Raw genomic sequence first — 27,818 nt, 5'->3', positions numbered from 1 at the left:
CAGTCAGGTTGAGGGCTGGCGCGGCCGCGAAGAAGCACACCCACCCTACCAGTGAAGTGAATCCGAGTGATGCAAGCTAATCATGAAACTATAGGTCCACAGGAATCTCCCCTGCAGGACAAACTTCCAAAGGGAAGACGAAGTGGTGGTCCCGCAGCTTTCAAATTTGGCGAGCAGTACCTACTAAGCACGAGTCTGCGCAGCCAGAAATTGGCGCTTGCGCAAAGGGCGCTGTGGGAGGGGGTCAGGAAGAGTCCAAATTGATGAGATTAGTGGGGGTGGCGGAATCCTAAAGATAATCAGTCCTTCTCTTTGAAAGGCATCCGCCAAATTTTGGACCTTTTCTCCTTACAGAGTTTTCTTTTTTACTGACAAGATCCAGAATATCGATGTCTAATTGAGACTAAGGATGAATTACACACGGATCTTTTTTTTCTCTTCCCCTACGTCTGCTGTGTGCGCCGGCCCTCAAGGGGCGGGAAGAGGAAGCGGAAGTGTCGGTGAACCCGGAGTGCCCACCGGAGGGTGGAAGAAGCCCTCAACCCAGTCATGGAGGGGTCTAGTGAGCCGCAGCTGGACGCTAAGGCCAAGGTAAGACCTGGCCTCGAAGGAGCCAGGGCAGCGGGGCTCCGGAGCAAGAAAAGTAGTTCTATAAATTGTGTTTTCTGCTTCCATTTCAGGTCACCAACCAGGTGAGTGAGTGGCCACCCCGACCAGTCCTTAGTCGGCCTGGGCTGGGCAAGCGGAGGGCGGCTGCGCCTGGCTCTCCGGCCGCATCTGGCAGGTGCGGGACGATGCCACCGTGAGCCATCGTAGTTCTCCCCCTGTCCAAGGCCTGTGTCTGCGAGCGCGTGACTTTCATCCTGCCATCCAGCCTTGCTCTTGTAAATAGCCACTGCCATTGTAAATGATCTCCTTCTCTCACTCCAGCCTGAAGAGTACAGACCAAATATTGTTCTTCCTTGTTTAAGCACCGTTGATTCAACACTAGATTTAGAGTATTTTAGAACGTAATATATAGAGAGAAGTTAGTAAAATGTACGAAGATAGCACTGCAAACCTTTGCTTAGTTCTATTTTTTTTTTTAGTTTTTTATTTTACTTTATTACCTTTTAGGGCCCCACGTGCGACATATGGGGTCCAATCCCAGCAGCAGCTGTGACCCACACCACAGCTTGGGGCCGAGCGCAATACTTAACCCACTGAGCGAGACCAGGGATCAAACCCCAATCCTCATGGATACTAGTCACATTCTTTACCGCTGAGCCGCAATGGGAACTCCTTTTTTAGTTTTTAAAAAGGAGTTTGTTGAAGGTGGAGAGTTTATCTCTTTTACTTTTCAGTGTCTGTATTTTTTATGCTTGGAATAAGAATTTGAATTTTTAAGTATATCTTCGGACTATTTCTTTGTTCCAAGTGTTCTTGTCCTTTTTCAGCTAATAAATTCCTTTTAGCCAAGTAACTTGTAACACTTCCCAGAAGAAGAGTACTAAAACAGTATTTTAAAGACAGGAGTTACCCAGGACACAACAATATAAGAAAGGGCTGAGATAAATAATGAGAACACAGGGGCTGAGAGATGTTCATTAACTGACATCTGTCAGTTTGACATCTGTCTTTAGTTGATCTTGATATTGTTTTTGAGGATTTCTGGGAGATAGGAGGAACTCAAGATAGTAATCAACCCTCTGTCTGGCTTTGCTCAGAGTTATTGCTCAATAGCTCTGATTCAATCTCTCAAGTCATCTGTTTACTTGCATTAAGTCATATGTTTATTTGAATAAGATATCCTGGAACTGCATTATACTAGATTATAGGGTTTTAAAAAATGAAATCTTGGGAGTTCCCTTATGGCTCAGCAGGTTAAGGATCTGATGTAGGGTTTTAAAAGATGAATCTTGGGAGTTTCCTGGTGGCTGCAGGTGCTCCCTTGGGAGCAGGTTAAGGATCTGATTGTAGGGTTTTAAAAAAATGAATCTTGGGAGTTCCCTGGTGGCTTAGCAGGTTAAGGATCTGATGTCATCACTGCTGTGTCTTGATTTGATTCCTGCCGGGAAATTCTGCATGCCTCAGGTGCGCCACAGCCTGGGGGTCCAATTTAGGAGTTCCTGTCGTGGCACAGCAGAAACGAATCTGACTAGGAACCATGAGGTTGTGGGTTCAATCCCTGGCCTCGCTCAGTGGGTTAAGGATCTGGTGTTGCCGTGAGCTGTGGTGTAGGTCACAGATGCGGCTCGGATCCTGAATTGCTGTGGCTGTGGTGTAGGCTGGCAGCTGTAGCTCCGATTCGACCCCTAGCCTGGGAACCTCCATATGCCGTGGGTGCGGCCCTAAAAAACAAAAAATATATAAAAAATACAAAAAATAACGCAATTTATTTGTATAGTGATGGAGGTTAGGAGTTCAGAATTAGTCTTGTGGGACTAATATCAGGGTATTGGAAGAGCTGTGTTTCTTTTGAAGGTGTTAGAGGAGAGTCTGCTTCCTTGTCTCTTTTGGCTTCTGGAGGTTGCCTGCATTCCTGTACTTTCATCTTCAAAGTACATCATTCCAGCCTCTACTTCTGTCATCACCTTTCCTTCTGCTACCTATCATCATACAGTCTTCGCTGATTCTGACCCTCCTGCTGGCCCAAGTAGATAATCCAGAAAAACCTCCCCACATCAAAGTCCTTAATGCAGTCAAATCTACAAAATATTTTGTCATGTCAGATAACGTATACACAGACTTCTGGGAATTGGGATGAGGACCTCTTTGAGGACTGTTATTTGGCCAGTACATATCCTTTCTATGGAGTCATTCACCTGTACTATGATTGTTTATATAGAAAAAGCCAAGATGGGAGTTCCCATCGTGGCTCAGCGGTTAACGAACCCGACTAACATCCATGAGGATGTGGGTTCGATCCCTGACCTCGCTTAGTGGGTTAAAGATTCAGCATTGCCGGGAAATGTGGTGTAGGTCACAGACACAACTCAGATCCCACGTTGCTACAGCTCTGATTTGACCCCTAGCCTGGGAAACTCCATATGCCGCAAGTGCAGCCCTAAAAAGACAAAAAGGCAAAAAATAAACAAAATAAAAAAATAAAATTTGAAAAAAAAAAAAACCAAGATAACTTACATTTACATTAGTAGAATTAATTATGAGTTTAGCAAGGTGATTCCATGTTTTTTTATAATTCAAACACAGGAAGTTGAAAAATGGTTTGTTTTTTTTTGTTGTTGTTGTCTTTTTGCCATTTATAGGGCCGCTCCCACAGCATATGGAGATTCCCAGGCTGGGGGTCCAATTGGAGTTATAGCCACCGGCCTACGCCAGAGCCACAGCAACACGGGATCCGAGCCGCGTCTGCAACCTACACCACAGCTCACGGCAACGCCGGATCGTTAACCCACTGAGCAAGGCCAGGGATCGAACCCGCAACCTTATGGTTCCTAGTTGGATTCGTTAACCGCTGCACCACAACGGGAACTCCTGAAAAATGTTTTTTAAAAAGATGTCATTTACAATGTTAGTGAGTTGTAAAGTACCTTACAATAGGACTAACAAAAGATGTTCAAACTTTTATGAAGAAAATTATCAAAAAGTGAGAGACTTCTGGTTTCTGGTCCAGTGTGTAAGGAGTTTGGAGGTCATCACTCTGCCTTAAAGTGAGCAAAAAGCTGAACAAACTGAAAAACCAGCAACTCTTTCTTGGATCTTTCAGGGAAGTGAGGTCATTGGGCCAACTGCTATCCCCCAACTGGAGAGACAGGTGAATACAGAGAAACACAACTTCTCCAGAACAGAAACCCATTATGAAAACCAGTTCTGGGGTAGGAAAAGCTAACTGTGATTGATGAATTACTGCAAGCTCAGCGTGAACAAATCTGAGTTAAAATGTCAGGGGACCCCCCCCCCCAAGTCATTAGGGGGAATCTCATACTCTTAGTAGTTTTATATCTAGGAGCTCCTAAATTGAACATTTTTATTCTTAATTTCTGATGTTTTTTTTAAATATTATACTGCTAGACAAAATGATTGTATGTATTCAGTGGTGTTATGGGGGAGGGAGTCTTGACCTAGCTGTTAAGTCTTTTGTGTTTTAATATGTGCCTTTTTTTTTTGTCTTTTTTAGGGCCACACCCTTGGCATATGGAGGTTTCCAGGACAGAGGTCGAATCAGAACTGTAGCTGCTGGCCTACGCTACAGCCACAGCAATGCCAAATCTGAGCCGAGTCTGCGACCTACACCATAGCTCACGGCAACGCCGGATCCCTAACCCACTGAGCAAGGCCAGGGGTCAAACCTGAGTCCTCATGAATGCTAGTTGGGTTCATTAACCACTGAGCCACAGCAGGAACTCCTGTAGTATGTGCATTTTAAATATACCAGGTATAGCTAATTTTTAGGGCTGATACTAGTTTGCATTTCTTGAGGTATAATACATTCTCTTTCTTGAAATATTTCTCACCAGTAGGAGAACCAGCAAGGTTAATTGGGACTAGTCCTCCAGCAAGAGTTCACACCCCTCTTACAATCGACCAGCGTAACTGTTTTCTCTGTCTTTAAAAATATTCTCGGAGTTCCCGTCGTGGCGCAGTGGTTAACGAATCCGACTAGGAACCATGAGGTTGTGGGTTCGGTCCCTGCCCTTGCTCAGTGGGTCAAGGTTCCGGCGTTGCCGTGAGCTGTGGTGTAGGTCACAGACGTGGCTCGGATCCTGCGTTGCTGTGGCTCTGGCGTAGGCTGGCAGCTACAGCTCCGATTCGACCCCTAGCCTGGGAACCTCCATATGCCGTTGGAGCGGCCCAAGAAATGGCAAAAAGACAAAAAATAAAATAAAATAAAAAAATAAAAATAAAAATATTCTCAAAATTTACCTCTCCTTGCCTTTTTGTTTTCCTTCTTAATTCCCTATTTAGCCATCTGAAGGATGGCTAAGTTAGACTAGGTCTTTTCCCTGCTGGAAGCCTTTTAAAGAGCCCTATCATGCTAGGAAAAAAGTCTTAACTATTTTCCTTGGCTTAAAAGGCCTTCAAAACTGGTCACGTCTTACCACTCTTCCTAGTTCATGCCACTTCAGCCACGAGGGCTGTGGGCCTCATTCTCTGCACACGCTGAGCAAGCTTCTCCCTCTGTCCAGGATACTCTTCTCCAGTTATCCATGTGGCTTTTTCCTTCACTTTACTTGGCGTCTTTCTACTCAAAACCATCTCAAGAGTTCCCCTTGTGGCTCAGTGGGTTATGGACCCAGTGTTGTCTCTATGGGGATTTGGGTTCGATCCCTGGCCTCACTCAGTGGGTTAAGGATCCACTGCTGTTAGCTGTGGTGTAGGTTGCAGTTGTGGCTCGGATCTGGTGTTGCTATGGCTGTGGCGTAAGTCAAGCTGCAGCTCCAGTTCTACTCCTGGCCCAGGAACTTCCATATGCAGATGTGGCCATAAAAAAGAAAACAAAAAACGAAAAAACTACCTCCTCAAAGAGGTCTTTCCGGGCTCTAAATAGCCTTCCTGGTTACTCTATCCCCTTTACCTGCATTTTAAAAATACTTAAAAAAAAAAAAAAAAGAAAAGGAAGTAGAAGTATTTTTTATAACACTTAAAACCACATTATATATGTATTTGCTTACTATCTGTCTTGCTAGAGTGTAAGTTCCTGAAGCAGGAAATTTGTTTTCTTTTTTAAAGTTTTTCTATTAAAGTATAGTTGATTTATGATGTTTTGACAATTTGTCTTTTTTTTTTTTGAGTAGGTGAAGTAGAAAGACAAATACCATATGATATTACTTACATCTAGAATCTAATATACGGCACAAATGAACCTCTCCACAGAAAAAATCATGAACTTGGAGAACAGACTTGTGGTTGCCAACGGGGAGGGAGAGGGAGCGGGATGGACTGGGAATCTGGAGTTAATACATGCAGACTATTGCCTATTTAACCATCTGGAGAAGACTTTTGCAGTCTAAGACTAGTTCTTAAGCAATGAGAGCTTGCTATATAGCACTGTGAACTATGTCTAGTCACTTATGATGGAGCATGATAATGTGAGAAAAAAGAATGTATATATGTATGTGCGACTGAGTCACTTTGCTGTACAGTAGAAAATTGACAGAACACTGTCAACTAGCTATAATGGAAAATAAATCATTATAAAAAAATTAAATAAAGTGCTTAGAACATAGAGACAGAGTAACTAGTCTAGTCACGTGGATAGAAGGTAGCAGAGCTGAGATTCAAACTCATGCCTGTCTGTCTTCAGAGGATGAGCTTGTTAAATTTAACAAACCATTGTGCTGCCTTGTCTAGCCCCAGAATGTCAAAGGTTATTCATTACTTCACATTGTGATACTTGTAAACATTGTTTTGTAGTAATTCACAGTCCTCTTTGATTATAACTGCTTATCACAGAGGAATGATTGTTCCTATTGTTGCCACATTTTATGGCTTTCCTTCTTGCCAATTTTATGGTATAGATCAAAAGAAAGATGCTTTATTGACAGGCACTGTTTAGTGCCATTTTTCCTCTTCTGTACGTGAGACATAGTGACTAAGTACCATTTATGTAATAGTTCATAGATATAGGACTGCTTTTGTTCTTCTGTGTGTTGGGTGCTTCAGTCACCTAAGGAGGTATGACCTTCCCTCAGGGAGTTTGCAGTCTAGAGGATGTGGGGGAGGGAGGCAAATGCAGAGGGCTGCTTATTCAAGGCAGAATGTTCTAACTCCTGAGGCATCAGAAGTGATGTGAACGTTCATAGAAAAGTAGAGTAAACCAGGAACAGGGCAGGTAGAATTTGAGAGGAGGTTTGAATGTTACATCGATGTTGGAGAGCAATATTCCAAGAGGAATGAGCAGCACGAGCAAAGGTGTAAAAACTAAAAGACAGTTTAAAGGGATGGGTCCAGCCTGAGCACAAGTGGGAAAGCTCTTTGGGACTCTGTTGTGCGATGCCTTCAGTGCTAAGGGAAGGGTTGGTAACTAGTTCCTCAGGCAGTAGACATGACCGGTTTTTGACCTGTGATATTAGATTTGGTCAATTTATATGTAGTGTTTAGAGTCTAGCCTCTGGATTGGAGCTGAAAAAGGCCATAGGCAAGAAACTGATTAGGAGGCTGCTGTAAAATTGAAGGCAAGGTTTTTTAAGGTTTTGAGTAGGTTAGTGACAGGGAGATTGAGAAGAAATGAGTAAGTGTCAGTGGCATTGGCTGAAATAAAATCTTGAGCACCTAGCAGTTCATGTATGTTTTGAGTAAGGGAGAAAGAAATCCAAGCTGACAGAATTTTCAGACCCGAGTCACTTGGAACATGGGGGTCATTAGTAGACCTGAACTTTGGATAAAAAACGTTTTGGGGGAAAATTGATACTTGTTTCATGCTGCAGGGCAGTTGTCCTGTGTACTTTCTAGTAATGAATGTGTTTAGTGGGAAAGGCTTTCTTTTCTGTATTATTTTTACTGGAGACCTTAACACTAACCAAATAAGAATTTTTAAATCGGTTTTTAGGGCCACACTTGCGGCATATGGAAGTTCCCAGGCTAGGGGTCATATCGGAGCTGTAGCTGCCGGCCTTGGCCACAGCCACAGTCACAGCAACACCAGATCCGAGCCGTGTCTGCAACCTACACACAGTTTACGGCAATGCTAGATCTTTCACCCACTGACTGAGGCCAGGGATCGAGCACACATCCTCATGGATATGAGTCGGATTTGTTTCTGCCACACAGCTGGAACTCCCTGAAAAATTTTTATTATTTGTATTTGCTAAAATTTCAGTGATCTAATATGGTTCAGCTTATACAGTTTTGAGAATTCATTTTTGATAAATCATATGCCATAGTAAGTTTATTAACAAAGCTGTTTTCGGCTCGTTGTGTTTGCTCTGCTTTAGTTATCTGTTGCCTTGTAACAACGTACCCCAAACTTAGTGATTTAAAGCAATTGTTTAATTATCTCTTATGAGTCTCTGGGTTAACTGGGCTTAGCTGGGTGATGGTTTCTGCTCCTTGTCACGTCAGCTGGGGGCTTGAGACATTGAGGAGCCTTGTTGGGCTGGAAGTGAAGAGGGCTCACTCACATGCTAGTGATGCCCTGGGCCACGTGAGCTGGTGATTGGAGCACCTTGGTTCTCCTTGACACAGCCGCTCCCATGATGGTGTCTGGGTTCCAAGAGGGAGTGTCCAAGAGCCAGCATCTCATGAAGAAGGAAGCACATGCTTCCACTTCTCTTAAGGAAGGCCTGGAATCAAAGATTCTAGAATACCTCTTCTGCCATAGTCTACTGGTCAAATAACAGGGACAGTTCAGATTCTTGCTCTACTGCTTTTTTTTTTTTTTCTTTTTTAAGGGACGCAGGCATATGGAAGTTCCCAGGCTAGGGGTCGAATCAAAGCTGCAGCTACCAGCCCACACCACAGCCACAGCAAAGCGGGATCTGGGCCTCATCTGTAACCTACACCACAGCTCATGGCAACACTGGATTCTTAACCTGCTGAGCCACAACAGGAACTCTCATGACCTACTTCTTGATGTGAGAAGGGAGGCGTCCATACAGAAAGAGGTGGAAGTACTTGTTGGAGGCTATCTTTGGAGACAGGTTACCACATACTCCAGAACGTATTAGCTCAACAAATACTTATTTGAACATTGACTTACTAGAACATCAGATAATGTTCTAATAGATTTAGGAGTAACTAAAATCCTCTGCTGTCTTAGAATTTGCATTTCCTTGGCGACACAGGTAATGAATAAGTAAATCTGATAATTTTAGAAACTGATAAGTAAAGTTCTCCTTGTGGTTCAGTGGAAACGAACCCGACTAGGATCCATGAGGACACGGGTTTGATCCCTGGCCTCGATCAGTGGGTTAAGGATCCCTGGCCTCGATCAGTGGGTTGCTGTGAGCTGTGGTGTAGGTTGCAGACACAGCTCGGATCTGGTGCTGCTGTGGCTGTGTTGTAGGCCAGCAGATGTAGTTCTCTTTCTACCCGTAGCCTGGGAACTTCCATATGCCACAGGTGTGGCTCTAAAAAGCAAAAACAAACAAAAAACCTGATAAATGCAGTAAAGAAAATCAAGGCATGAATGAAGTTGCCGTTAAACAAGATGAAGGCTAATGACTTAGCAAACTTTGTCCACGTATGCTAGAGCTAATATGAATTCTCAAGTAAAAATTTGCTAATAACTCATGCCATGATAAGTTTCTGCATATATAAAGTACTTAGCATAGAGTATAGCACAGCACTGTCCAATAGAACTTTATACAATGTTGGAACGTTCTGGGTTGGCACTACCCAGTATGGTAGCCCCAGCCACATGTGGGGTTCTTTATATGTGGCCAGTGCAATTGAGGAACTGAATCTTTTATTTATTAAATTAAATCATTTACTTTTTGGCCATGCCCATGGCATATGGAAGTTCCTCGGCCAGGGACCAAACCCACGCCACAGCAGTAATCAGAGCCACAGCAGTGTCAATGCCAGGTCCTTAACCTGCTAAGCCACCAGGGAACTCTGAATTTTAAATTGATTTAAATAGTCACAACTGGCTAGTGGCTACTGTATTGGACAGTTCAGCTCTTGCATGTAGAAGATGCTAAACCTTGCCCCTTCTTAGACCTGTCTACTTTTCTTCACCTAGTAGAACTCAGTTTAATTCTAAATGGTAATTGTGTTGCAAGCTAGGTGTAATGAAAAAGTCAAGGAATATAGAATCAGACAAATTTGGGTTTGAAGACCAGCTCTATTAGTTTTGTATCCTGGGATGAATTGTTTAATCAGTCTTTTCCTTGTAATGCTTTTGAGAGAGGTTGATGTATACAGATCACTTGACATTCTTTCCATTTGAAAACTTTAAAAAAGGAGAGAACTTAAAAATGGATATTTTGTGACTCACTATAAAATTTACATACAAAGGCTAGAAATGGGAACACAGGAATGTGAACAAAGGTTTTAGGTTAGTGGTGTTGCGCATGGTTATTTTTAAAATTTTCTCTTATGTTTTGAAAAATAAAAGTTAAATTTAAACTGAAATGGTCTTTAAAATTTTTTTCTTTCTTTTTTTTTTTTTCCTTTTCCAGCTACCCTGCGGTGTATAGAGCTCCTGGGCCAGGGATCAAATCTGAGCCATAGTCTTGACCTAAGCCACAGCGGCAGCAATGCTGAATCTTTTTTTTTTTTTCTTTTTGCTTTTTCTAGGGCCACTCCCTCGGTACATGGAGGTTCCCAGGCTAGGCATCTAATTGGAGCTGTAGCCGCCGGCCTACGCCACAGCAACACAGGATCCAAGCCACGTCTGTGACCTACACCACAGCTCACGGCAACGCCGGATCCTTAACCCACTGAGCAAGGCCAGGGATCGAACCTGCAACCTTATGGTTCCTAGTTAAACACTGTGCCATGACAGGAACTCCAACAATGCTGAATCTTTAATCCACTGTGCTGGCCAGGGGTAGAATCTGTCCCAGGGCTCCCAAGACGCCGTCAGTCCCGTTGCAACGCAGCAGGAACTCCAGAATTTATTTCTTTATAGACATTTTTTTTGTCTTTTGTCTTTTTTGTTGTTGTTGTTGTTGCTATTTCTTGGGCCGCTCCCTTGGCATATGGAGGTTCCCAGGCTAGGGGTCTAATCGGAGCCATAGCTGCCAGCCTATGCCAGAGCCACAGCAACACCAGATCCGAGCCATGTCTGCAACCTACCCCACAGCTCACGGCAACGCCGGATCGTTAACCCACTGAGCAAGGGCAGGGACCGAACCCGCAACCTCATGGTTCCTAGTCGGATTCGTTAACCACTGCGCCACGACGGGAACTCCTTTTTTTTTTTTTTTTTTTTTTAATTTTGGTCTTTTAAGGGCCACACCTATGGCATATGGAGATTCCCAGGCTAGGGGTCAAATCAGAGCCACAGCTGCTGGCCTACACTACAGCCACAGCAATGCAGGATCCGAGTCACATCTGCGACCTACACCACAGCTCAGGGCCTTAACCCACTGAGCGAGGCCGGGGATTGAATGGCATCCTTATGGATCCTAGTCAGATTCATTTCTGCTGAGCCACAACAGAAAATCCCTTTACAGACAGTTTTTATAGTGATTTTTTTTTTTATGTTACTACTCACTTCAGCTATCATATCAACTAATTTTTAGTGTGGTAGACTGAGCTAATTTTTTGTTGAATAGCTTTTATTTTTATTTGTTTATTTATTTTTGCTTTTTAGGGCCTCACACATGGCATATGGAAGATCCCAGGCTAGGGGTTGGAATCTGAGCTCCCCAGCCCACTGAGCAAGGCCAGGGATTGTAACCACATCCTTATGGATACTAGTTGGATTCATTTACACTGTGCCACAACTGGAACTGCTCAGCTAATTTCTTTGTTTACCTTTTTAATCTATATTTGCCTTCTGAGTATTTTTCTTATGTTCCTTTTACTTCAGGATGTTTTCTCTTTCCTTTTTTTTTTTTAACTACTAGCTTTTTTTTTCTGTACATTTTCCTTTTAAAATCATTTTCTTTATTCTCCAAGAATTTTGAGGCCACATTACTTTATCCTTAATATTCTCCATAGTGATGTGTGCCATATTCTAATTTTTTTTCTTTTTAAATTTAAAATGTCCTATGCAGTTCATTCCTATTTAAGGCTCAGCAACCTTTATTAGAAGATTTGCTTTTAATTTGCATTTAAATGTTCAGTTTAGAATTTGGGAGATTCTTATCTCATAAACCTAATTCCAGTTCTCTTTACCCGTGAATACTAACTTTGCACAGTAAATGGCAGGTCTCCTATTTCTCCACCTGTCAGTTTCACCATCTTAATGGTCAATGAATTCCAACATTGTGTTCCTTAATTACTTTTCTGCTTGAAATGTTCTAAATAACTCAGAGCTTTATTTCAGACTTTTAGAGTCAAATAAGCAATATTTTACTCTACCGTTTTACTGTACCCAGTAAAAATGGAACTTGCTGCATCAAGAGTTGTACAGGCTGGATACACTTAAAAGGTTTCTGAATATCACTGTTGAGCTGATATAAAACTAGTCTAATCCTGAACTCCTTTAAATTCTTTTCTTGGATTTTTAACTTATTGAGCATTCCTCTTTAGATATTCCTTATCACTTTTTTTTCCTTTTTATTTATTTATTTATTTTTATTTATTTATTTATTTTTGCTATTTCTTGGGCCGCTCCTGCGGCATATGGAGGTTCCCAGGCTAGGGGTCGAATCGGAGCTGTAGCCACCGGCCTACGCCAGAGCCACAGCAACGTTGGATCCGAGCCGCGTCTGCAACCTACACCACAGCTCACGGCAACGCCGGATCCTTAACCCACTGAGCAAGGGCAGGGATCGAACCCGCAACCTCATGGTTCCCAGTCGGATTCGTTAACCACTGCGCCACGACGGGAACTCCTTTTTTTCCTTTTTATGACTGAAGCATAGGGAAGTCCCAGGATAGGGGTTGAATCAGAGCTCTAGCTGCAAGCTTACACCACAGCTGCAGCAACACCAGATCAGAGCTCCATTTGTGACCTGCTTTGCAGCTTGTGGCAACACTGGATCCTTAACCCTCTGAGCGAGGCCAGGGATTGAACTCACATCCTCACAGAGACATCGGGTCCTTAACCTGCTGAGCCACGACAGGAACTTCATGTTCAAGGGTCACCTGTGAATAAGAGTATTTTGAAAACCTCTGAACACTTGTACAGTTTGCAAAAGGTATTGGCCTCTTGCTGTCTTGTCAGCTTTACTTTCCATGCTTCCTTATACCTTTCACTTTAAGAAAGAGAGATGCTCCATGCCTTAGCTAGATATTTTCATCTCCAGTTGGTTTAGCTTAATATTACACATTTTTTCTTTGCTAGGTGTGTATTTATGGAATATGTAAATAAAACACATTTTTTTTCTCTCAATTTCACTTCTTTTATTCTTCAAAATTGAGTTCTATCCTTTCTAAAGCTTTTCCCTTGGTCACATAGCCTGCAATAAACTTTTCCTTTCAACTAGAAATGTGCTCACTGACATATCCTCCCCTCCCCCCCCATGTGCAAAATAACATACATATCCAAACACACATAACATATGGACTGTTTACGGGACAACTTTACTTTTCTAGTTTTATTGAAATATAACTGAAATAGATCTCTGCATAACGACTTCACATACACATACTGCAAAATGATTACCGCGATACATTTTGTTAACTTCCATCTCCTCAAATGGTTGTTTTTTAAAAATGAGTAATTTGAAAGTGATCATCAGGAGTTTCCATCATGGCTCAGCAGAAACGAATCCGACGAGGACCCATGAGGACGTGGGGTGTGATCCCTGGCTACACTTAGTGGACCAAGGATCCCGAGTTGCCATGAACTTTGGTATAGGTTGTGGCTGTGGTGTAGGCCCCGCAACTGCAGCTCCCATTCAACACCTAGCCTGGGAACTTAAACATGCCGCGGTGTGGCCCCAAATAAGACAAAAAAAGAAGTTAACATCTGTGTAGCCACGACGGAAACTCAAGAAATGGAACATTGTTAGTACCCTACAAGCCCACCACGTGCCCCTCCCCAATGAAACCTCTCCATTTCCTCCTCCTTAGAGATAATGATTATCCTTTTGTGATAATCCTATTTTTGCTTCTTTTTTATAGTTTTGCTATCTGTGTATGCATCCCTAAATAATATTACATTTCCTGTTTCTTAGGTTTAAGTGAATGGAATCACGTAACTTTTTGACTCGTTTCTTTTTTTTCCTTATGGTTGATTTACGGTGTTTCGTCAGTTTCTACTGTACAGCAAAGTGACCCAGTCACACATATCTATACATTCTTTTTCTCACATTATCCTCCATCATGTTCCATCTCAAGTAACTAGATATGGTTCCCTGGGCTCTGCAGCAGGATCTCATTGCTTATCCATTCCAAAGGCAATAGTTTGCATCTATTAACCCCAGATTCCCAGTCCATCCCACTCCCTCCCCTTCCCCTCCCCCTTGGCAACCACAAGTCTGTACTCCATGTCCATGAATTTGTTTCTTTTCTGTAAATAGTTTCAGTTGTGTGGACTTGTTTCTTTCAAGAGTTTTTGGTGTGTGTGTTAAGTGTAGCTGAAGTTCGTTTTCATTTCTGTGCAGCATTTCATTTATCTATTTTATTCCTAATGGACATCTGAATATGCTGCTATGAATATAGCTACTAGGAACATTCTCATGTGTATCCTGTGTATATGCACATGTTTTTCTAGGTTATTATCCCTAGTAATTGAATCACTGAATCACAGGATATGCATAACTTCAGTTTTACTAAGGAAAGCTAATTTTCCCGAAAAGCTGTCCCAATTTAGACTTCCATCAACAGCCCTGTGACGCATCCTTGCTTGCCTATTTTGGAACTGTCAGACTTAAAATTTTGCCATTTTGGTAGGTGTATCCTGGTATCTCACTGTGGTTTAAATTTGCATTTCCCTTTTTTCTTTCGGTTATTAGCTGTTTGTAGTTCTTTTGCTGTTTCCCTATCCTTTCTCTATGTTTGTATAGGAAACTTTGATTTCAAATATGTCTATACAATCTTTTTATTAATTATTAAAGATGCTAACTTTTTTTTTTTTTGGCTATGCCTGTGACATGCTAAAGATGTTAACTTTTTAGTAGCACCAACCTGGCCTTCATGCTGTAGCTGATTGATCCAAAGCTAGTCTGAAGACAGGAGGAAGTTTTAGTCTTTTCATTGATCCCACCTTTTATAAAAATATTTTTTATTAATCAGTAAAGCTGTTTGCCCAATAAGCATTAATTTAGTAGCAGAAGATATCAGTCAGTATACAGGTATTTTTGATGAGTGCCTCCTTGTGCTACATATTTGCCTAAGCTTTGTGGAGAAGACACAAAATTCCTCCATTAATTGTCTTATGCTTTAAAGTCAGTATTCAGAGCTGCATTTATCTAATCCTGTCTTAATGCCTTGCAACACTGAACAGTCATTGAAAAGAATTAGCTAGAAAGTATTGAGGCAGCCAGTAATCTTTTTTTATTTTTTATTATTAAAGTATAGTTGATTTGTAGTGTTTCTTCAAGTTCTGTTGTACAGCAAAGTGACCCAATCACACAGAGTTCCCTGTGCTGTACAGAGGATCCCATTGCCCATCTATTCCAGATTTAATAGTTTGCATCCAAAAAACCCCAAAATGCCCATCCATCCTGCTCCCTCCCCATTCCCCCCTGGGAGCCCCAAGTCTGCGTTCCTGGGCCATGATCTGTTTCTCTTTTTTTAGATAGCATCATCTGTTTCATATTTTAGGTTCCACACAAAAGTGATATCATATGGTATTTGTCTTTTTTTCCTGGCTTACTTCACTTAGTATGAGAATCTCTAGTTCCATCCATGTTGCTGCTAATGGCATTACTTTGTCTTTTTTATGGCTGAATAATAGTTCATTGTATATATGTTCCACATCTTCTTAATCCATTCATCTGTCCCTGGATATTTAGGTTGTTTCCAAGTCTTGGCTCTTGTGAATTTAGCTGCAGTGAACATAGGGGTGCGTGTTTCTTTTTTCAAGGAAGGTTTTGTCCAATAAGCATGTAATCTTTAGCGTCAGACAGACTTTGCTTTCATTTATGAGTTCAGAAATGTGTGACCTGGTACATGTTATCTAAGCACTCTGAAATTCAGTTTTGTCATCTACAAAATGGAAATAATAGCCTGTAACGTTATGATGAGTCAGTGTGGCATTTAATACATGTAAACTGCATAGCACATCCCCTGGCAGGTATCCATCATCAGCAGTGATGAAATCTAAAACCACCTATCCCCAGTATTTATGCTTGCCTGAGGTTTCAGGTCTGGGACTGCGGTGAGGCAAGAAACTGGGAGGGTTCCCATGTGTGCCTCAATCAAACATGAAGATATTATGTAACTCCTCTTCCATTTTAGGACTTCCAGGCTGTGTCCTGGGGGAAGTCATATATGGAACAGGAATATGGGTTAAGAGATGGTCTGAAATGTTTGGAGTCCCCTTAAGTACAGGAGCAAAATACAAGGAAAGCCAGTCTTGCCGTCTTAACCTCCATTGCATAGCCACCGGAGATTTTTGTCTCTGTTTCTTCCCATTCGTAATTATGAGAGTGTTGTTTTCCAACTCTGTCAGTATCCCCTATGGCCTCTCTCCATGTTCATTTGATTATCATCCCCCAGCAATATTAAAACGAAAGATTTTCTTTTACGACTGGCAATGACATTAAAAGTTGATGTGAGAGCAGAAGCATTGAATATCTTCGTTCGGGGCAACATTAGAACTGCTGTTTTGTACTGTTTTCATTACAGCTGATAGATTTTCAGTGGAAGCTGGGCATGGCCGTGAGCTCGGACAGCTGCAGATCACTTAAGTATCCTTACGTTGCTGTGATGCTCAAAGTGGCGGATCATTCGGGCCAAGTGAAGAACAAGTCCTTTGAAATGACCATTCCGCAGTTTCAGGTTTGTGATTTCACTCATTCAGTTTTAGTTCATTATTCTATAGTTGCTGCTTAGAAAAGATAACACAATCTTTAAGAGAAAATTTTAACGGTCATTTGCAATTGTTTTGATGTGCTTTACTTTCATTAATATGTGCAAAAGATCTAGATTTGTTTCCTTTGGGAATTTGATAAATTACTCTCAATGTAATATGCTGAATTTGTATGCTGAGTTATTTCCTCGCTTTCTCCATACTCATCTATGAATATATTTAGGAAATTGGCATCTTTTCTAGCAGGAATATTTACTTTGCATTTAAACTGTTTTATTCTTCTTAGGCTCAATATTCAAGAATGATTAAGCTAAATGGATCTTACTTTTGGACAGAATTGACCCTAACTTTTCTGACTAATAGTGTTTACAAAATGGAGATCGAACTGCAGTGCTTGATGGCTAATTTTATCTGCTAGAGATTTATATAACTCAATAGTTTATATTTAGAATCATGCTGTGTATGTTATTATTTTACCTCTTTTCTGTAAGCAAAGAGTTAAAAAATGGCAAATTTGAAATCAGCTATTCTTTTAAAAGTATGTAGGGGGATGCTTTGTCATTGCTAATTTAATTGGCCTCAGAGTATTGTTTTTGTTTATTTGTTTTGATCCCTTTGGTGAGAGAAGAGATACAAATTCTTTCTTAAAGCAGCTGCTACTCTAAGAAAAGCAATCATAGTGAGTGAAGTGGAAATATAATGAGAAATCTTTATAAAGCTAACAAAAAATATATTGGCCTCTCATATACTACTCCTGGATGCTTTTGATCTCTTTTACAAACTACATTTCCCCCTCAGCTATACTGAGGTATAACTGACAAATAAAAGTTGTATGTATTCGCAGTTCCTACTGTGGCGCAGTGAGTTAAGAATCTGATTGCAGCAGCTCCGGTTGCTGTGGCGGTGCCAGTTCAGGAGGTCCCTTCGTGGTGCAGTGGAAACAAATCCAACTAGGAACCATAAGGTTGCAGGTTCGATCCCTGGACTCGCTCAGTGGGTTAAGGATCAGGCGTTGCCATGAGCAGTGGTGTGGGTTGCAGACAAGACTCGGATCTGGCATTGCTGTGGCTGTGGTGTGGGCCAGCAGCTGTAGCTCCGATTAGACCCCTAGCCTGGGAACCTCCCTATACCTTGAGTGTGGCCCTAAAAAGCAAAAAAAAAAAAAAAAAAAAGCTGGATTTCCTTCTATTTAAAGGATGAATAGTATTCTACTATGTATATATACATACCACATTTTCTGTATCCTTTCCTTCGTCAGCAGACACTCGGGTTGTTTCCATACCTTGGCGATTATGAGTAACGCTGCATTGACCATGGGAGTGCAGATGTCTTGAGACAGAAATTTTATTTCCTCTTTTTGACAATATGGATGAACTTGGAGGACATGATGCGAAGTAAAATAAGCCAGACACAGAAAGACAAATACAGCCTGATCTCACTTATATGTGGAATCTATAAAAGTGGAATTCATGGTAACATAACGTAGATAGTGTTTATGAGGGCTGGAGGGTAAGGAAAATGAGAAGATGCTGGTCAAGAGGTACACACTTTCAGTTACAGGATGATAAAGTTCTGGAGACCTGGAGTTCCTGTCTTGGCTCAGTGGTTGGCGAACCTGACTAGCATCCATGAGGTTGCGGGTTTGATCCCTGGCCTCGCTCATTGGGTTGAGGATCCATCGTTGCCGTGAGCTGTGGTGTAGGTTGCAGACGAGGCTTGGATCCCGAGTTGCTGTGGCTATGGTGTAAGGCCAGAGGCTACAGCTCCGATTGGACTCCTAGCCTGGGAACCTCCATGTGCTGAGCGTGAGGCCCTAAAAGACAAAAAAGACCAAAAAAAAAAAAATAGTTCTGGAGACCTCATGTACATTATGACTATAGGCAATACTGAGGTACTATACACTTGTATTTTGAGGTAACAGTAGATTCACAGGCAGTTCTAAGATATAATAGAGAGATCCCAAGTACTCTTTTCCTTGGTTTCCCAGAATAGTAACACCTTGTGAAACTATGACTGGGAGACAGACATTTCTGCCACCACACGGATCCCTCGTGCTCCCGCATTCCGCTCTGTGATAGCCGCACCCACCGCCCTCCCTCCACCACCTCCTCATTAGCCCCTGGCCGCCACTAACTAACCTGTTCTCTATTTCAGCAATTTTGTCATTTCGAGAAGAACGTTATATAAGTAATCATCAGGATGTAACCTCTGGGGACTGGTTTTTTTTTTTTTTTTTTTTTGCTTTTTAGGGCTGCACCTGCAGCATGTGGAAGTCTCCAGGCTAGGGGTCAAATCAGAGCTATAGCTGCCAGCCTACACCAGCCTATCCCCAGCAATGTGGGATCCAAGCTGAGTCTGTGACCTACACTCCAGCTTATGGCAACATCAGATCCTTAACCCACTGAGCGAGGCCAGGGATCAAACCTGCATCCTCATGGATACTAGTCAGACTCCTTTCCAATGAGCCACAATGGGAACTCCCTGGGGACTGTTTTTTTTTTTTTTTTTTTTTTCACTCAGCATCATTCTCTAGAGATTCCTTTAGGTTGTTGCAGGTGTCAATAGTTCATTCCTTTTATTGCTTAATAGTAATTCCACAGTGTGGATAGACATCGCCTGCCTAACTCTTCACTCAGCGAAGGACATCTGGGTTGTTTCTAGTTTGGGGCTATTACGAATAAAGCTGTTATAAATATACATATATTTTTTTCTGTGCACACATAAATTCATGTCATTAGAGATAAATGCTCAAGAATGTAAATGATAGGTCCTATGGTAGTTGCAAAATGCTTTTTTTTTTTTTTCCCCAGAAACTGCCAAGCAGTTTTTCAGAGTGGCTGTGCTATTTCACATTCCCACTGGCAATGTCAGAATAATCCCGTTTTTCCACACTCTTGAAGCATTTGGTCTTGTCACTTTTAAAATAAATCTAGCTATTCTGATAGGTATGCAGTGATACCTCATGGTTTGAATTTGTAGTTCCCTAATGGCTAATGATGTTAAACAACTTTTCTTGTGCTTATATGCCTTCTGTATATATTTTATATAAAAAGCTGACTCAAGATGGATCATGGACCTAAATGTAAAATGCACAATGATATTTTGGAAAAGAAACAAAAGAAATGAGGATCAAGGCCTAGGCAAAGAATTCTTTGACTGGACACCAAAAGCTCAGTCTATAAAAGGAAAAATTGGAGTTCCCGTCGTGGCGCAGTGGTTAACAAATCCGACTAGGAACCATGAGGTTGCGGGTTCGGTCCCTGCCCTTGCTCAGTGGGTTAACGATCCGGCGTTGCCGTGAGCTGTGGTGTAGGTTGCAGACGCGGCTCGGATCCCGTGTTGCTGTGGCTCTGGCGTAGGCCGGTGGCTACAGCTCCGATTCGACCCCTAGCCTGGGAACCTCCATATGCCGAGGGAGCAGCCCAAGAAATAGCAACAACAACAACAACAACAATAACAACAACAACAAAAGACAAAAAAAAAAGGAAAAATTGAAAATTGGATTTTATCAAAATTAAAAACTTCTACTCTGTAGAAGACCTTGGTAAGAGGATGAAAAGATAAGCTACAGAGTAGGAGAAAATATTTGCCAATGACATCTCTAACAAAGGACTAGTATCTAAAATGTATAAAGAGGAGTTCCCGTCGTGGCGCAGTGGTTAACGAATCCGACTAGGAACCATGAGGTTGCTGGTTCGATCCCTGCCCTTGCTCAGTGGGTTAACGATGTGGTGTTGCTGTGAGCTGTGGTGTAGGTTGCTGTGGCTCTGGCATAGGCTGGTGGCTGCAGCTCCGATTCGACCCCTAGCCTGGGAACCTCCATATGCCACGGGAGCGGCCCAAGAAATGCCAAAAAGACAAAAAAAAAATGGTAAAATGTATAAAGATGTCTCAAAACCTTATAGTAAAAACATAGTTCCAAGAAAACAACAACAACAAAAGCAAAAGAAGACCCCTGGCCTGGGACCTTCATATGCCACAAGTGCAGCCCTAAAAAAAAAAAAAATATATATATATATGTATTTAAAATTCAGTTAGGGGAGTTCCCGTCATGGCCCAGTGGTTAATGAATCCGGCTAGGAACCATGAGGTTGCAGGTTCGAGCCCTGGCCTTGCACAGTGGGTTAAGGATCTGGCGTTGCCGTGAACTGTGGTGTAGGTCGCAGACATGGCTCTGATCCCGAGTTGCTGTGGCTGTGGTGTAGGCCAGTGGCTACAGCTCTGATCAGACCCCTAGCCTGGGAACCTCCATGTGCCGGGGGAGTGGCTCTAGAAAAGACAAAAACAAACAAACAAATAAAATGAAATTCAGTTAGGACATGGGCAAAAGGCATGAATAAATATTTCACCAAAAAATATATATAGATGACATAAAAATGCAGGAAAAGTTGTTTATCATTTCTTTCTTTTAGAACAGATATATCTGCTTTAGAACAAAAAAGGCAGTCAACATTTTAATGCTAAGTGGTATCTTGGAAGAATTAGGACTTGGTCGAAAGGAAATAAAGGTAGCATACGGTGATGTATGAGTAGCTTTCAACTGAATATAGGGACAAAATCCACTTCAAAAAGGAATATAGGGAGTTTCCGTTGTGGCTCAGCAGTAATGAACCCAACTAGTATCCATGAGGATGTGGGTTCAGTCCCTGGCCTTGCTCAGTGGGTTAAGGATCTGGCGTGGCTGTGAGCTGTGTAGGTTGCAGGCGTGGCTCGGATCCTGCGTTGCAGTGACTGTGGCGTAGGCTGGCAGCTGCAGTTCCGATTTGACCCCTAGCTTGGGAACCTTCATATGCCTCAGGTGTGGTCCTAAAAAAAAGCAAAAATAAACCCAAAAAACAAAAAAAGGAATACGGTTTCAGTCCTTTCGTAATTCATAATCCCACTCTAATTCTTATTTTTCTTGCAGCATTTGCGCTTCCCGATTCCACTTCTAAATCACAAATGAGGCTACTTTTTTAAAGGTAGTTTTTATGTGGTTAAAGCTAACCAGGCAAACAGAGCCTGTTAGTCACATTACAGGACTGAAAGCCAAGGAACATTCTTTGAGCTTTTAATTTATATCTTTCTAGTACCTGAAGTTATGATCATCAGTATCTATTTTTAAGGAAATAATAACTTTCTCTTTCACCTCATAACATATTTACATAAACATTAAAACAAAAGACAGATACTCTTTTAAGTAGCAATGTAGAGAATTAAATCCAGATGAGAAGGAAAAACAAGGATGTAAATAAATCATGAGGTGGTATCAAATTCGCCTCCTACTTCTTGGCAGATAGAGGAGAAGAAAGGAAAACAGAATTTGCTTGATCCCTCTTTTATCTGAGGTTTCAAAAAGCGTGACTTCTGTAGGAGAACCACCATGGTAGCTTAGTTTTTAAATAAAACAGAAATAAAGCTTCTATCATATAAGTGATTGTTGGTGTTGGGTCTCTCTTACTGTAATTGACAGGACAGCCCCTATCACCCTGAAATGCCATCTTTCACTAAATTAAAAGTGGTTCAAAGTCTAGGAACCATTCTATCATTTTTAAAAATCTTCGTTGTGCTGGGTATTTAATAAATCTTTCTGGTGTGATCTCAGAGAACTTTGTTGGGTGCTTTTAAAACATTTAGTCCTGAGCCAGTTATCCAACTCTATAGTAGTATTTTTGCTTGCACCAAATTGCACCTGTTTTTTTCTTATGTAACCTTCCAATAATGATAGCTGAGGGTATAACATTAAAATTCAAACTTGGAGTTCCCGTCGTGGCGCAGTGGTTAACGAACCCGACTAGGAACCATGAGGTTGTGGGTTCGGTCCCTGCCCTTGCTCAGTGGGTTAAGGATCCGGCGTTGCCGTGAGCTGTGGTGTAGGTTGCAGACGCGGCTCAGATCCAGCGTTGCTGTGGCTCTGGCGTAGGCTGGTGGCTACAGCTCTGATTCAACCCCTAGCCTGGGAACCTCCATATGCCGTGAGAGCGGCCCAAGAAAATGGCAAAAAGACAAAAAAAAAAAAATTCAAACTTAATATGTTATAGAGCCTCTGTTGGTCAGCTGTAATTAAAAGAGTGATATAAATAGCCTCTAAAAAGGCAAAATTAATGTTATTTTTTCCCCTTTCTCTCCAGAATTTCTACAGACAGTTCAAGGAAATTGCTGCAATTATGGAAACTGTGTGAAAGCTAATTACTTGGTTGATGAATTGCTACCATTCTAAAATCATGGACTTCACTTTCTGCAACCACACTGCCTAAGGATCAAATGATATTTATTGAATGAAAGTTGCACTTTTGGTTTTCCATTTTTTTAAATAATCAAAATCAGACAAACAGGAATTACAAAGTTGTGATTGATGCCCAACTTTGTGAATGTACCAAGAGCCACTGAAACCGAACACTTTAAAGGGTGAACTTTGTGGTATGTGAATTATATTTTTAAATCAAACAGTGGAATGATATTAAAAGCAACACAAATTTATGTATTAGGCCAATAGTTTTAAAAATTACAGGTAATGTTACCCTTTATAAATAAAACCTTATATAGAGTCCTTTATATATAGTCTTATAAAGTATCTATAAATGACAAAAGTAGTGTTTGATTAGGGTAACATTACTTTACAAACTCAGTTTTATAACATTCACTTGTCACAAACGCAATCAGTGAGAAGAGTGAGGCTGCTTCTTCTCAAACATTTGGGCCAGGTTTGGATTGATCATTGTTTTCCTTACGTTAGCCAAGCATTCAGATGTTTCTGTTATTAATATTTGTAGAAATTTCAAATATGTGCACAGATTTACAAAAATAGGTTTTATTCTGAGTTCACATATACCTAAATTAATCTGGTAGCACAGGTTATTATGTTAGATGATCTCTGTTGGATTTATATTTTTAAATCTGTTGTTAAAATATTTTATAAAGCTACAGCAGTCAACACTGTATATCATTGCTTAGGAATAAACAGGTCCCTGGAGTCAACTAGGTGGCCTAGAAATAGATCAAGACATTTAGGGCAAGGATGGTATTTCAGTTGGATGAGAAAACAGGATTTATTTAATATGTGCTACTAACACTCACAACATATGCAAAAGTAAGTTCCAGATGTACTACTGACCTAAATAAAAAAGATAAAAATGAGAAGTTTTACAGGATATTTATGTTAACTCAGGCTTAGGAAGATAGCAACTCCCCATCTATAATAGCAAATATAAATATAATGGAAATAAAAAAATTAAAAAGTTATATGTAGGGAAAAATAGACCATGAACAAAAACAAAAGACAAATGCTAGGTTGATGTTTAAGTTAGTTCTCGGTTTGGAAAACAAATTGCTTTAACTGTTTTAAATAGGAAGAGCTTTTATACAAGAAATGAGATGCTTACTCAACTGTGGGACTGAGGGAACAAGTCAGGAGAAATCATTGCTGGCTCTTGAAAATCCAGTAAAGCAGGAATTTCAGGGAAAGCTCCCACTAATCTCCGCACACTCTCTACAGGCCATTTCTGCCATCAGTCAGCATGTCATGATGAAATAAAAAACCCTTCCTCATTTTGGTGAGATTGCCTCTCACTGGTGAAAGTTAAACCAGGACCCTTTTAATACAGGTATCTGGACAATTGAGCTTCTAGTCTTTTAGCACCTATGGAGGAGAGATTTAGAAAAGCAAGAATGGTGTTGACAGAGTTCCCACTGTGACACAATGGGTTAAGGATCCCACGTTGCCGTAGCTGTGGTGTAGGTTGCAGCTGTGGCTCGGATTTGATCCCTGGCCCGGGAACTTCCATATGCTGTGGCTGTGGCTGAAAAAGAAAAAAAAAGAATAGCGCTGAGTATTTCTGTTCTGCTGACAGAAATAAGGGTTATTTTGTTCTTTTTGCAGGAGGATACATGTACATGCCATGTAGAAATTTCACAATCGGAAATTTCAGTCTAGAAATAGATCCTTTGGAATAAAGCCACCAATATGTAAAAATATTTGCAAAACTGGCTAACCGTTCATCCACTTCCTGTTGGGGCACACAGGAAGACCGCATTTCCTAGCCTCCCTTGCAGTTAGGTTGGGAGCTTGTGATTGGGTTGTAGCCAGTGAAATCTGTGCAGAAGTGCCCCAAGCCACATCCAGTCTTTGTCATAAATCTTTCCTTGTCTTCCAAGCTCTCTCCCATGTTGGCTGCTGGAAATGAAGGAATCTGAGGTAGTGAAACCATAAGATGAATCCCTGAATTATGATTGGAGGCCAGCTCCTCGTGCTAGCAGCCTGATTTTGCACCAGGCAGTGATGTGAGCTAGAAACAAACTTACTGTGGTAAGCTGGTAAGATTTTTGGAGTGTTTAAACTTGAGCCACACAAGATATTTATATGAAGATTTTTATTGTACCATTTCCAGTGGCAAAAAAGCAAAATAAAGGAAAGTGAATAGCAGTCAATAAAGAAATGGTGAATAATGCCATATCTGTTATATCATACACCTGCCATTATCAATATGTATTGACAACAGGTATTATCCATATTGCTTTATAAGACTAAAAATGCATTCGTATATATTTGAATTCCATATATAGTGGAAAATTAAGAAGTAATGTCCACTAAGTTATAAGCATTGGTGAAGAGGATCAGTTAAAATTTTATGAAGTCCGTTGTGCATTATAAAAAATATGTATCATGGTTTTAAAAAATACTTGATTAAAATATTTGCTTTTAAGTATGCTTTTGAAAATTCCTTAAAATATTTGTTTTTAAGTATGGTTTTGAAGATTTCTTATAGTTCTTCTTATGGGGTGACGTTTTCTTATTTTCTCAAATGTGTAGTATTTAGAAGCAGGATTTTTTGTGAACCCTGCCCCCAAATGAGAATAGACACACCGAAAACGCATCAGACGTCGGTGTCGCTGTGCTATAGACATGGTGACACCCCCCCCCCCCATACCCCCAGCTGGGTATACCATTTTGCCTGGCATTACTGCAAGAGACTTTATTTCTACTTCCTCTTCTGACCCTCTGTATTGGGAAGAGAGTTCTCTTCACATCCTGTCAGCATTTCCGCAGGTCTCCTGTGTGAATCCACTCTCTGGGTCCTCTGCTCGGCAACACAGTGCTGTGGGAAGCGCAGGTCCACTGCTGGTTGCTGTCCCCTCCACCCACCACCCCGCTCCCGCCCCCCGCCCTCCCACCGCCCCGGGTACTCAGATCCCATGAAGAGTGAGCACACTGGTCCTGCATGCTTCCCAACTGCCCACAGGCATATCCATTACCCACCCTCTGCCCAGTAGCACATTAAACCTTCTGGGATTATGAGAAAATGAAGTTCCCTTTCCAGCCCTCCCTCCATTCCGTGGGGTACCGACGTCATTGCCCCTCCCCACCCCATATTAGAGGCGGAACCTGCCCGCCCAATCTGAGTCCAAACCACACACTTGCCTTCCCAGACTGCACTCAGGATCTCTCCATCTCCCACCCACCCAAGTGTAACACCCACTACTCCCCCCGCTTCTCCCACCTACCCCCTCCCTCATTTGTAGTATGTAAGGTTATATGCAAAGAGGCCCAAAGTAAGCCCCTGGCTCAAACACTGGGTGGTGGATTTGATGAGAATGAATTTATTTATTTATTTATTTGTCTTTTTAGGGCCATACCCATTGCATATGGAGGTTCCCAGGCTAAGGGTCCAATTGGAGCTGCAGCCACCAGCCTACACCACAGCCACAGCAGCACTAGATCCGAGCCAGGTCTGCGACCTACATCACAGCTCATGGCGAGACCAGGGATCAAACCTCATGGTTCCTAGTCGGATTCGTTTCCGCTGTGCCAAGAACTCCTGATGAGAATAAATTTAAATTGCATGTTTATCTTTTGAATTTAAAAGGCAAGCTGTTTTCCTAAGTTTTGTACTATTCTCTTTGAGAATATTTATTTTGCTTCTTAGGAATTTAATGAGTTTCACTGGGCTGACCTGGGAATTAACCACTGTTTATAGCATTTCTGTGGGAAAATGTGTTTCAAGTATCAAACACTTGACCTAAATGTAAACTTTTGGAAAATATCATTCTCAAGTTGGATAATATGTTAATGAACATTTAGTTTCCAAAAACAAATCCTTTGCCCCCAGCTCATCAAGCAAAACCCAGATATTTTCATACATTCTGCTCTTCAGACAGGTTAACATACATGTCAGATTTATGTGGAAAGAAGGCAAAATAGTCTCATTAATTAAATTTTTGGGCTTTTTAGGGTTGTACCCGCAGCATATGGAGATTCCCAGGCTAGGGGTTGAATCAGAGCTACAGCTGCCAGCCTACACCACAGCCACAGCAACACAGGAACCGAGCTGCATCTGCGATTTACACCACAGATCACAGCAAAGCTGGATCCTTAACCCACTGAGTGAGGCCAGGGATTGAACCCGTGTCTTCATGGATGCTAGTAAGGTTTGTTACTGCTGAGCCATGATGGGAATCCCTGTACTTTAGATTTTTAAAAGTACACTAAGTTTCAGATGTATAGAAAAATTGAAAAGATAACAGAAAGTTTTCATGTACCCCACACCATTTCCCTGATTAACAAACATCTATAAGATATTACATTTGGTAGATGGTACCTGTGTTATTATTACTATTTTTGTGTGTGTGTCTTTTTAGGGCTGTACCCTTGGCATGTGGAGGTTCCCAGGCTAGGGGTGGAATTGGAGCTGTAGCCACTGGCCTACACCACAGCCACAGCAACTCGGGATCCGAGCCGAGTCTGGGACCTATACCACAGCTCATGGCAGCACCTGATCCTTAATCCACTAAGCAAGTCCAGGAATCGAACCTGTGTCCTCATAGGTACTAGTCAGATTCATTTCCACTGAGCCACGATGGGAACTCCATTACCTTTGTTATAACTGATGAACCAATATTGACACACTAGGTTTCCTTGGTTTATCCCTAATATCTCTTTCTGTTCCAGGATCACATCTAGGACATGATATTACATTTAGTCATCATGGCTCCTTAAATTTCTCTTGTCTGTAACAGTTCCTCAGACTTTCCTTGTTTTTGTTGGCCTTGGCAGTTTTGAGAAGTACTCAAACTGGTCAGGTGTATTGTAGGAGGTGCCTCAGTTGGGATCTGATGTCTTTTTGGACTGGAGTTAAGGGCATCACAGATAGAAGGTGCATTTTCTTCACATCGTGTATCAAAGGTACTTACTTGCAGCATGATTGATGACTATTGATATTGATAGCCTGGCTGAAGCAGCGTGTGTCACATTTCTCCACTGTAAAGTTACACTTTCACCCCCTTCTTTCCATACTTCACTCTTTGGAAGGCAGTTACTACTTGCCATCCATACTTAAGGAGTGCAGAGTTTTGCTCTCCTTCT

General features: G+C 41.5%; 1 protein-coding gene across 1 annotated transcript; it reads left to right on the top strand.

The window, feature by feature from the left end:
• Positions 1–480: 480 nt before the first annotated feature.
• Positions 481–25,161, top strand: COMMD6 (COMM domain containing 6). The gene is made up of 4 exons (XM_047756104.1): positions 481–591; positions 681–692; positions 16,297–16,449; positions 22,591–25,161. The coding sequence occupies exons 1-4, from the start codon at positions 550–552 to the stop codon at positions 22,639–22,641; spliced, it is 258 nt and encodes an 85-aa protein (XP_047612060.1). The 5' UTR covers positions 481–549; the 3' UTR covers positions 22,642–25,161.
• The last annotated feature ends 2,657 nt before the right edge of the window (positions 25,162–27,818 follow it).

This window comes from Phacochoerus africanus, chromosome 13 (assembly GCF_016906955.1).
Source record: "Phacochoerus africanus isolate WHEZ1 chromosome 13, ROS_Pafr_v1, whole genome shotgun sequence".
Classification (NCBI taxonomy): Eukaryota; Metazoa; Chordata; class Mammalia; order Artiodactyla; family Suidae; genus Phacochoerus; species Phacochoerus africanus.
The sequence above is the reverse complement of the archived record's forward strand: the minus strand, read 5'-3'. Positions and strand labels throughout refer to the sequence as shown.

Excerpts from the sequence above, each read along its gene's own strand:
- COMMD6 (XM_047756104.1), top strand. The coding sequence starts at position 550 with ATGGAGGGGTCTAGTGAGCCGCAGCTGGACGCTAAGGCCAAG. Across the intron at positions 16,450-22,590 it reads TGACCATTCCGCAGTTTCAG|AATTTCTACAGACAGTTCAA; the intron begins GTTTGTGATTTC and ends CTTTCTCTCCAG.